Source organism: Pseudopipra pipra, chromosome 3, assembly GCF_036250125.1.
Source record: "Pseudopipra pipra isolate bDixPip1 chromosome 3, bDixPip1.hap1, whole genome shotgun sequence".
In the NCBI taxonomy this organism is placed as follows: Eukaryota; Metazoa; Chordata; class Aves; order Passeriformes; family Pipridae; genus Pseudopipra; species Pseudopipra pipra.
The window spans coordinates 43893853-43906347 of NC_087551.1; the positions used below are offsets into that span (position 1 = coordinate 43893853).

The 12495-nt window shown below is 37.6% G+C and overlaps 1 protein-coding gene across 5 annotated transcripts in view; it reads right to left on the bottom strand.

Moving 5' to 3' along the window:
- Positions 1-12495, bottom strand: part of SMOC2 (SPARC related modular calcium binding 2) — a 139627-nt gene that overhangs the window by 39091 nt on the left and 88041 nt on the right. For all 5 annotated transcript variants that reach the window (XM_064648907.1, XM_064648906.1, XM_064648905.1 and 2 more), the window contains exon 8: positions 5469-5655. In XM_064648907.1, coding sequence (XP_064504977.1) covers positions 5469-5655 — 187 coding nt within the window. The remainder of the gene's footprint in view (positions 1-5468; positions 5656-12495) is intronic.

Sequence of the window (12495 nt, forward strand, 5' to 3'; positions counted from 1 at the left end):
GTGTTTCTGCTCTGTGCCTACATTTTATTTTTTGGCCTCTACTCTTCTACTCTTTTGGCCTATATTTTTGTTAAATACACATGTAGTTCATAATATACAAACTAAATTTATTAAAGCCCGATAGTTGTTAAATGCTTAAACGTCAAAGGTCTACGTTTAATTCTTTAAAGCAACTGAAGAAAGAAAATGAGTCATTAGAAATTTACCATGCAGTAACAGCCATGGTAAAAACAGATAAGAAAAACAGACTTGCCCCAGTTTTCATGGAGAAAGAATGGGAAAGGGATAGCATGTCAGAATGGAGCACTGTCAGGTTAAACTGTAGTCAAAAGACATCCCAAGTTACTCTTTTGAATTTTAAAGGGGAAAGAATCCCTACAAGTGAATGTATATCTAGTATTGGCAAGGACTTACGAAGGGTGTTTTGTACCTCTCATCAGTCTGCTGGGAAGCATTGAGATTTACTGATGTGTAAAAGTAGTACAGGATGGAGGCTTTCACAGGGATTCTACAGTGTAGGTAGCCTCATGAAACAGATGATTTACGATCTTTTTTTAAGTTTAGAGAATTTTGTGCAAGTGGATTGGGGATTACTTTTCATATGGTCCTAATTGCTAAAAAGTCCCATATGAGAACACAACCTCATGGCCCCCACTGAACAAAAAAAGGCTGAGAATCATGCTGTGATATCCAAGAGGCATTCAGAGCCAGCTGGTGAGGACCATACTGATAAGCCTTTTGGGAGGATAGTTGTTTTTACCCTTTAAATGCATTACCTCCTCTTAATTAAATGGATGTTTTCCCTAGGTTTTCATAAAATCCAGACTTATACCACAACTTCACCTATTTCTTTTGAGCTTTACTGTCTTAAATGTCCTAGAGTCGTTCTTCATTGACATATCTTTATTTTAACTCTAGGATGAGATTATTTTTCTGAAAAATAACTATTTGTCTTTTTTTCAGATGACAGTGTATTAGAAGTTGAATGAGTATTAATAACTTCTCTTCATTTTGGAGGTCTTATTTAATGTGACTAACTTTATTTATTGTGCTATTCAGAGCCTTATGATTTGACAAATATCCTCATGAATACTTTCAAAAGAAACAACATGCAAAATGCTAAGCTGTTCTGGCAATAGCTTCCCAGATCTGTCTTTCATTGTTGTCCCTTAGTGATTTAATCCATAGTTGCAGAACAGAGATTCCAGTATGCTATGAATCCATATTGTTACCAAGAGTGTTTATGCTATCAGTTCCTGCAGTACCATTTTAACACCTTTTAATTTCTATTTTGGAGAGGAAACCTGAAAGATAGGACACCCAATTTTGCACAAGCCCCTGGTTCTTTAAACTAGAAAAGACTCACATGTTCACTCTTTCCATTCCATAAAAAAGAATTGCAAAAAGACAACTGTATAATCCTTATCATATTCTGATCCCCCTTTATTTCCCTCTGCCAGAGAAAAAAAGTTTAATTTTATCAATACAGAAAAATAAAAAGAAATAATTTATGGGATTCCAGCCCACCTAAATCTTTCTCAGAAATGAGGTCTAGACATTCTTTTTAAACTCCCGGCAGTAATTCCACCTGCTTGTTTACCAAGACTGTAGATTCCTAAATACACCAGTCATTCTTTATTTAGTATGAAATTCCTAAAACTGAGTACTCTACTTACCCATCTGTGCTCAGAAATGTCCTCTCCGGGGATATTATTAAATATTACTTCCTCAGAGCTTTATTGAAAACTGCCCATAAGTCCAAAAAAGATGAACAAATTAGGAATGGTCAAGACCACAGCAGCTGATCTTTTTAGTATAAGTCATCAAGCAGAACACTTTTGTGTCTGAACCATATGCATGGAATAATTGAATCCAATTTTCCAGCCTTCCAGCTTTGGAGGCATGCAGCACAGTGAAAACACTCCTGCTCCCTCTTCTCCCACAGCTGAGTGACTGTGTAGTTGAGAAACACAGGAGGCCAGCAGACCAAACAGGAAAAAAGAGAAGACAGAGACTGATTCAGGGTCCATAGGGGGTTCATCAAGGGGTTGGGAAGACCTAGAATTCCAGCCTATATGACAGGAGGAGTCACATGGCACATAGTGCATTCAGACTATACATATGAATAGGAAAGTGAGCTGTTTCATTTTCAAGGATCACCACCTCCAGTTTCATAAATAGTTCATCCCGATGTGCAGGATGTGACAGAAAGCCTGCACAGATGAACAAAGAGCACCTAACAAAATGCAGATTTAAAAAGGAAGGATACAAAGGGTAGAAATAGGGTCAGGTGACGCGGGAGGTGATACAGACACTCTTCAAGTATTCAGGCATGGGGTTAGGAAAGCTAAAGCCCTTTGGAGGCAAATCTAGTAAGGAGCATGAAGGCCAATGAGAAGGACTTCTTACATGTGTATCAGCAGCAAAAAGAAGACTAAGGAAGTGTGGGCCTGCTGTTAGGTGGGACAGGAGAGCTTGTAACAAAGGACATAGAGAAGTACTTAATGCCACCTTCTCCTTGATCTTTATTTTTAAGAGCAGTCTTCAGGAATTCCATGTCACTGAGACCAATAGTAAAGTCTAGAGCAAGGAAGGTCGAGAAGAGGTTATTTGAACAAACTGGACATACACATGGGACCTGATGGGATGCACCCACCATTGGTGAGGGAGCCAGCTGATGTCATTGTGGGGCAGTCTCAATTATATCTGAAAAGTTGTACTAACTGTATAAGGAGACTGGAAGAAAGCAAATGTCACTTCTGCCTTCCATAAGGGCAAGGAAGAGCCAAATAATAAACCAACCAGGCTTATGTCAGTTCCTGAGAAGGTGATGAAGCAAATCTTCCTACAAGCTATTTCGAAACATATGAAGGAGAAGAAGGTAGTGATTGAGATCAGCCAGCACAGAACTATGAAGAGGAAATCATACTTTGCCAGCACTGCAGCTTTCTACAATTCTCTAACTTGCTCAGTGGATAAAATGAGAAGGGCAGATATTATTTATCTTAATCTTAGCAAGGCTTTTGACATTGTGTCTGATCACATTCTCATAGATAAATTGATGAAGTATGTGCTAGAAAAATGAACAGGGATATGTGTTGAAAACTAGCCGAACAGCCAGCCTCAAATAGTTGGGATCAGCAGCAAAATTTCAGCTGGAAGCCAGTCACCAGTGGAGTTCCCCAAAGGTCATAGAGGCAATATTCTTTAACCTCTTCATTAATGACCAGGATACTGGGAGATAGAACAACTTTAGCAATTTGCAGATGATACATAATTGGGACTAGTGACTGATACATAAGATGATTGTGCTGCCATTTAGAGGGATTTCAACAGGCTGCAGAAATGAGCTGGCAGGAATCTCATGAACTTCAAAAAAAGGCAAATGCAAAATTCTTGCACCTGGAGAAGATTAGTCCCCTGCTTCAGTACGGGATGGGGCAAACCAGCCGGAAAGCAAATTTGAAGCAAGAACCTGGTATTTCTGATGGACACTAAGCTGTGCATGAGGCAGCGATGTGCCCTTGCAGCAAAGAAGGCCAACAGCCTCCAGAGCTGTATTAGAAAGAGTACTGCCATTAGGGCAAGGGAGGTGATCCTTCCCCTCTCATTCACACTGAGAGAAGGAGACATATCTGCAATGTTGTGTCCAGCTCTGAGCTCTCCAAACAAGGGAGATGTGGATATACTGGAAGTGAGCCTAGCAAAGGGCCATGAATATGGTCAAGGGACTGAAACATTTGACATAATAAGGAAAGGGTACTGACGCTGATCGCCCTGGAGAAGAGAAGGCTCAGGGAGGATCTTATTATTCTCTATAAATACCCAAAGGGAGGAAAACAAAGAAAAGGTAGTCAGACTCTTCTTGGTGATGTCCAGTGTCGGGACTCGAGGCAATGGGCATAAAATGAAATAGAGAAAATTTTGTGTAATTGTAAGAAAAAAAAATTTTTTTAACCATAATGATGATCAAACACTAAAACAGGCTGCCCAGAGAGGCTGTGGATTCTCCATACTTAGAGATACTCAGAACTAACTGGACATAATCCTGAGCAATCTACTCCAGATGACCTTGCCTTGAGTAGAAGGGTTGGACCAGAGGATCATCAGGGGTCCCCACCTCTCTCAGCTATTCTGTGACTCTATAATAAAATTATACTAATAAGAACTACAAAAAAAATTAAAAGAAAAACAAAACAAAATAAAACCAACAACAAGAAAAGCCCATCAATAAACAAAACCCAACAAAACCAAAACCAAAGTGGAAGCCTCATTGCTTGATGAGCACAAGAAGATGATTTGGACTCAAATTAGGGAATAGGAAATAAAATTATTTAAACTATAATTCAAAGAAGGATTAGCACTAAAAGGAAGAAACAGTGAACAAACCTAGGGATGGAGAACAGAGCAGGAGCATAAAAGAGAGCCTCTGGAATCTCTAGAGGACATCTCTAGATCCTAACACAATATGCGTACTCATCCTGCAGTTTCAGGAGCAAATTTGGACTATTTTGTTTTGACAGTTTATGGACTTCAACTTGTCAGAAACAGTAGATCAATAGTAACTTAAGTCACAGCGTTATAGAATGCTTAAGGTTGGAAAAGACATCTAGGCTCATTGAGTCCACTTCAGATGGTATTGTAATTGTCATGGTCTAGACTGTGGTATAAACAGCTAGCAGTAAATCAGCACTTGAAGAATATGTGAAAAAACCCTCCCCAGTAATATAATATTTTACAGCAAGTGGCTTATAATGTGTGTTTCTTTCACAAACCTTATATAAATGATAAAAAATTATTTTGCTTAAGCTTGAAAAGATACCCATATTGCCTGCTAGTTTTGTATGAGTATCTATAGCATTTCTACAAGGGCCAAACCACAATAACCAACCTAAATAACATCCTCTGGAACCTGATATGTGCCTTGCCTACATCTGCTCTATGTGGCTTACAACACTTTATCATGTATCTGGCTCAGCTGAGATGACTGAACTCCAAGCTTCTATTAATAACACACTAAAATGATATTTCCTCTCTATGGGTTCCTGAGCAGTTGTTCCATCAAAGTCTGTCATACGAAATAGTTGAAGAGGTTGCTGGAAAAGTAACTGAACATTTCAGAGGCTGGAAGTAGTTTCTGTCATAGACTATCTTACTTGGCTCTTTTATGTTCACGCTGAGTGTGAGATTTCCTCTGGGATTATTCATTACCTGCTCCAAGTCTTGGTTTCCCAGCACAAAATAGAAGTAAAGAAGATGACTAGGACAGAAAATTGCCTGTGACATTGCAGTGAAAGGGTCCATGGCCATCTGGCCTTAACTTTTGATATCTCTTAAAATATTTCACTTTATAGTGGAAAAAACCTATATGACATAATTCCACCAGCGATAGAAATCTACATGTTAGTATATCGACACTAAGGCATCTTCTCATTGCAACTTTTGAGAATGAACGTGTAGTCTCTTACCTTGTTGATGTACCAGGGATGGGACGTCCCGTATCCACCAGGACACACCAGCAGTAGCCTGTGGAAGGATGGCACTGCACTGGTTTGTAGAGGCCGCCCTGAGCACACTCCGGAATGAACACATTGTCTTTCTGGGGCTGTTTAGCTTCCTCCAGGGCTGACTGAAGTTCTTGATCACATGATGATGCTTTTGGACAGAAAAGAAAAAGTACTGAAGAAGCTAGACTGGAAGAGCCTCCTAGATTTATCAAACAGTTTTTATATCTTTGATTGCATATAAGGATTGTGCTTGAAGAGGCGTGCTACAGCTCAAATACCAGCTACGCTGGTTTAGGCTGTATACTGTAGAGAAGCTTTAGTTTCCTTTTCATGCAGCTATTCCATTTTATAGTCCTAATAATATCTTGAGCACCCCCTTTCCTATACTTGATCTATGGATAAGCAAATACTTTCTCTGTGACCTTAAAAAATCCTCCTCCACTCCACAGTCCCTAAACTACTGATTCTTTTCAGAGGGAACAGTAAAAATCCAACATCTTAGGATTCCTTAAACGGATTGTTCATCTAGATATTCATTTAGATTTTTATATTCTGCTCTTTCTTTCCAGTTTTGGAACAACCTCTTAAAACAGTGAAAATTCTTCCACATTCTTTACTGGTGTTTCTGGTACTGGCAGTGTATCATTTGCTCCGGAGAGAAAAGACCCACAAGAAAAAGTAATACATTTTTATCTCATACTATCAGTATGTCCTAGATCTTTCTGAAGGTGCAAAAAACTTATGTATCTACACATTCCCAGCCTTTATATGAAACTGTGAGGCAGCAGTGAAAGAGCAGAAACCACAGGGCCTGAGAATACCTGTCAGTTTACACCAGTAAAATAACATCAGTAAAATAACACCTCTGCTGAGGACTTTTGGTCATTACTTAACTGGTACGTGTGACCATGTAGAGATAATAAATGAGACAGGCTATTTAGTCAAGCCATTATTTCTCCAGGGATTTTAGAGTCAGTCTCTTACCATGTGAATTTAGACGGTTAATAATACAGCTTCTGTATAATTCCCAAACTATCCAGTGGGGAAAAAAAAAATGAAGTATTTCAAAAACAAGAATGTTAAGCACTCTGCAAACACACAAATTACTCATAGGAAAATTTGAAGTTACTAGAATTTCAATCAATAAAATATTCTCTTCAGATAAAGAAAAGTAATTTTAATGTTACAATAATAAAAACAATCTGTGGGTAATATTTGCTTTTCTTTCATGTCAGTTAAAGTATTTGCTTCTTGACTTTTCACAGTTCAACTCACAGAAGAACAAGTTGAATCCTGACTGAATTTTCTAGTACATTTTAACAAATTTCAGCTTTAGTATAATCTCATTTACTTTTATCCACAGGGTTCAGAAAATGCTTTGCAAATTGTAGGCATCAGCAGACAGAAATTCACGAGTTATATCCAGAATACTACTGCTCCTTGCTAGCTTTTTGCAAATTCAGATGTCCAGAATCAGTAAAACTTCTGCTGCAGGGGAAAAGGTAGTAGGAAGTTAGACACGGTCATATTTTAAATGGCACATAATTCCATCTATACAATGTCCTGGTTTACAAAACAGTATGTTTTGTTCCAATCCATGTAAAAGGTTTAAAAACTAAGCATATTTAGCATATGCTAGCTTGATTATAAGGCACAGATAAACATGTCTGGCTGACTTCTTTTCCTCTTTTTTTTTTTCACAAAATATTTGAACAGGACATTTAGACAAGTTGATTGATTTTTCATGTTTTTTCTTGGTCAATCCACTGCATAAACAGAGATTGAATAGCACTCGAAGTGCCAGTGTTTAGATAATAAACTGTACTTAGAGAATCAGTGTAGTGGGGACAGAAATGCTCCTTTAAAAAAGGTAAATAAATAATTATTTGCACATTGAAACCTTCGCAGAAATAGCTATGGTTTCACAAATTAGAAATCTGTCACCAACATCGTCTCAGAGTAGCCAAAATAAATCTTTCTCTCATTGTCTGGATTATGATGATTATCAAGTAACAAGGTATGACAACCCTGGAAAACACATCACTTAACTTAGTTGTTCACTTTTAGCATTTTGTATATAATCAAGTAAAAAGGAGCAACCTTGGAGAAGTAACTGCAGTGAGAGGGAAGAAATCATTACTTGTCCTTAAACTCTGCTAAATTAATTTCTCTTTCATACTGATAAACCTTGGAACCATGCCATTAGCTACTATGACCTTCTTTTGTTGTACATCCTTGTAACCAGCAACACAATCTCAATGTGCAAGTATTATTATCTCTCCCAAACCCAGAGATCCAATACATTTTCATGCTTCCAGCTTTGTTTAGAAAATACATTGGTGTATAAAGACTACATAGTCAGGTCATGCAGGCAGACAAAATGTAGCAGAATGGAGAGGGTGTGATGGAAAAGTCCCTGTGCAGGAGCAGATATGGACTGTTTCAGCTGTGAGCATAAGATATACTCCCTAAAGCTCTAATTTCTACTGATTGAAACAAGCAGCAGAGGACTGCAATGCTGACTCACAGGCCAGTCCAGTCGCCTGAGTTCTGGTGATTTAGGAGCTAGTGTAATAGATTTACATAAATGGTCTTTACTGATGGACTTCCTGAGGCAAGGTTTTCCACAAGCTGCTGCTCAAGCTAGAAATTTGTGTCTTTTGCACTAGGTCAGGTTTATTCTGGTCTTTTTTCTCCCTTATGTCTGGTTTTAAATCTCAAAAGTACAGAAAAGAAGCATTATGGGAAGCATGTCACAGGAAGGTTGCAAGTGTGACTTATGGCTTTAGGAGGGACAGTCAGAAGACTGGTTGAACTTAACATTTCAAGTGAGACTGGAAACAGAGCAGACAGTGACAGTAATCAAAGGAAAGTTTAAAGATAAAAAGGAAGGGCTTTCACCTTCTTGGAACTTTTAATTTCTTAGCCTTCCCCTACAGATGGGAAATTGTAACAAGAAAAGGAACTTCTCATTAGGCCTAAATTAGTTGTCAGATAAAATCTAGATTATTTTTTAAAAAATAGAAAAAATAAATTAATATGATGGACACCATGCTTGCAAGTTCTCTATGAGCCAAATGACTAAGTTTTATTACAAATCTGCTGAACCCAGTTCATTCACTTTATCTAACAAAAGTGCAGAATAGCTTATCATTTTTCTCCCTTCTACAATGGCTAATTAGCTTCAGATCAGCTACCAGGCAATGTGCCTTGTGACTGCCCAAGAGAGCAATTTCTGAAGTCTAATGATTTTGTACACTTTTCACATGACCATTTGTGCCACCATTACTACTTCTTTGTTTGTTTTCCCCACTAGAACACTGTTCCTACCTCAAAGAAAACTGCTCTAAAGTGCTTATCTATAATCCTGCCTGCCAGAACCAGAATATTCGTTCTCTGTGTAATTTCCTCTCTGAGGGAATCATTCATTCCCTTTCAAACTTTTCGCTCAATTATTTACAGCAGGAGTAGTGGAAAGATGCAATTGTAGTCCTGTGATGCTAAGAGCCCTTATCACAAGAACTACCATATCGCTGCAAATAATTGTCTTTGTAATGTCAGAGGAGTCACGGTCAACAAATGTTCGTTTCCCAGGAGAACCAGTGATAAATGTCATTAACTTAGAAAATGCCTGACAGTTTGTCCAAACAATCTGATGACAACTATGAACTGGAACCATAACAGATGGATGCCAGAAGTTCATAAAGTGAACAGTATGGAAAAAGATCTATGCCACAATAAAAGTAGCATAAGTACCTGACTTATTAAAATACATCGACTTTCTATGGCATGTATTACTACAATGACACTCCCTCTGGGAACAGAAAAGCACTGACACTCCAGCTTCTTCTTCTCAAGGAATGTGCTTACACTATTGTTATTTCACTTAGTTCCTTCGGTTTTGTCTTGCTGGAAAATAAAAAATGTTTTCCAAGCATCTTAGTGAAAAAAATAATTAGAAATGGCTGAAAAATCCTTTCTGCATAGCCTACCATGTTAGTCAGCCATACTGTAGCTCAGTTGGGATAATTTATTTCAGGTTAATAAACATTTCTGCAGTTCCTACCCAAAACTGTATTTTATTTAAGTTCATAAGCATTGGTGATTCAACACAGACATTTCAATCATGTAATGAAGTATATCTTTTTGGCCTGTTTTACACCAAGAGCCTTTGTACCATCATTTTTGAACGAACAAATAAAACTCTTGCTCACAACTAAGACTGAATTTAAAAAACTACTTAAGATATAATGTATGTTACTCTTTCTATACCACAGTGCTATTCTGTTTCTTCCCTTTTTACTTTAAAGGTTAATTACTAAATGCTTTTTTTGGTGTTCTAGTTCAAGATTCCTTTATAGTTCATTACAAACAACCAGCTGAAATGCTGCATCTTCTGTCAATGAGAAACATACTTCAGCTAATGACAAACTCTGTGGATAAGTTTCATATTTTGTGTAAAATCTGCGGTCAGTTCTTTTTGTCAGTTATTCCTAAGAAGACAGTCTGCCTTTCAATGAATCGAGTTCATTTACATGAACAGAAAAATGCCTCAGTAGTAATAACACCGTAGATCCTTATTTATGAAAGGCTCTATTTATTCATCTCTGATGGACTACCTAAACTGTTAATTAATGTTTACTAGGGAATATCCTAGAGGAGAAATGCAGTGACTTTTCTGGAAAAGTCATCCTGAATAATATATGAAACTGTGCATTTTTCTGTTGCACATCTGAAACACCAAGTGCTGTGTTATGTAAGTTATGATAATCACCTTGTTAGTCTTGTAACAGGAGATGTTTTGGCCCCTTGTTTCAGAAATTCTGGCAGTTTTTCTGCTGTGTCTTATCACAACTTCTCCCAAAATGTGGACTTTCATGATTACAAATGATTTGAGTTGGCGTTTTTTGTGTAAATATAAATCGCTGTATTTATGTCTAAATTTCAGTGTGTTCTGCAGAAACAACTTGTCAAATCTGCAGAAAATTACAAAGGCATCTGTATGGTACTTTAACATTTCCTGCCACTATACAAACATTTCCTTCCAATTTCCTTAACCCTACAATGTGTATATGACAAACAGAATCCATTCCAAGAAATTCTGTTTTCAGTTGGTTCCTCCTCCCTCTTTTTCTCATTACGATAAATAGGCCATGAAAGAACAATATAGAAAGCCTGTTTTTCAGGGTAAATGGATCTTTTACTAAGGCTTGAAGCTCAGTGTCTTCTAAAGAAATCAGGTAACGAGAAACCCGTGAACAAAAATACTTCAAAAAATGATAAGTGTGTTCTAGAGGAATGGAGTGTAACATTACAGACAGTTAATATTGCAATTCTACCTCATTTCTAGGAGGATATACAGACAGAATATAATCATGTCCAAATTTCACTATACAGAGACTTAAATTGTATGACAATTTCTGCTAGTCAGAATGTTATCTCTCTGTCCTAATTAATGAAGCCTAACTTAAGCACTCCTTTAGAATACTTCAAATACTGATTTACAGAAGCTTTGTGCTAGTTAATTTCAATACCATCATAATTAGTATGGCTAAATAGTCATCCTATTGACAGCCATAAAACCCTCCAAGAAATTCACATCTCATGAGAATGAGAGTTTGATTAATTTGCTTAGGATGAACCCTCCTTGAACCAGTAAAGTTAGTATGCCCCAAGGAAATTGATCACAATATGTTTTTACATTTTTAACTAGTTTTCGTAGTCTTCAAGTTTCATTGTATGGATTTCCACTTAGATTAAGCCAAATTGTATTTCCAAATATGACCAAAACATTCCCTTTAGAAAGGCAGTGGGAAGAGGGATAATTTCTATTCAAGGTATGCTCTCCCTGCAGAGGAGTTTATGTTGACTGAATGGCAAAATGGTCCATTAGAGAAGTGGTCTCATTATTCCTAACTCCAAAAAACATGCACCTTCAAGGTAAACTAGAAGGTTCTTTACCTGCAGCTGACCAATTTCATCACCTAGAATCCATCATATCTGTTCCTGCTATAAGCACAGCTAATAAAAATGACAAAAAATCCCTAAACTATTTTGCTCTGCTGAAGGAGAGGTGTAATTCCATGGCTTCATATTCTTTCCAGGTTTTCCAGGTTTTGAGTTGTTCTCTAGCGTGACAGATTCCTTCTCCGAAGAGACAGATGAGGTGGTATAATGCTGCTTAAGACACTAACTTCCTACCCTTTGTGTACACAAAGTTATTTTGTCATCACTTATGGCCAGGGTATGGACACCTCACACCAATCTTTCTTAAGACTTGTTCTTACAAGAATTTGTCTGCCTGCCCCCTCTTGACAGTTTCAAGTAAGCTCGACTCTGACAGGAATCAAGTGCAGCTCAATGTTACAAAAAAATGCAAGAAGTAATTTGCTCATGCTACTAGTTTCTTATAAAGACCATTCATTAACCTGAATCAAACAAGGGGTATTTATGTGGCCCAGTCCTCCCTCAGTAGAAATCCATGGAAAAATACCCATTAAATTCAATGGACAATACGTCATCTCAGCTGAATATATTCACGTGCATATATATTTCCAGTTAAACCCAATACTTCTTCATGGACCAAGTCCTGCTTGTAAGCATATAGGTAATATTAATAAACACTCAACCTTAGACCCAGCATCTAATGGCAACCAAAACCTAGGACTAAATTACAGTATTAATACGCATCTGGCGCCATGTGTTTTGATTTACATTAGGTTCAGATACGCATCAGCATGAGGGTTCTCAAGGACTGGGGAAAGCTGGCAACATTCCTACCCATATTTTTTCTTGTTTGTGAAAAAAACTTGTGGGAACCAAATATTGCAGGCCCCTTATGTGCATTTTCAGAGAGTTCTTGATGTATAGTTGTACGCTATTTTGGACTTTTGGAGCTTGGGTAGATGATTGTGGCTAAACAAAAAGCTCAGAACTTCAACACAGCCTTAATAATTAATTTATGTACTTTACTCCACTGACCAAAGCC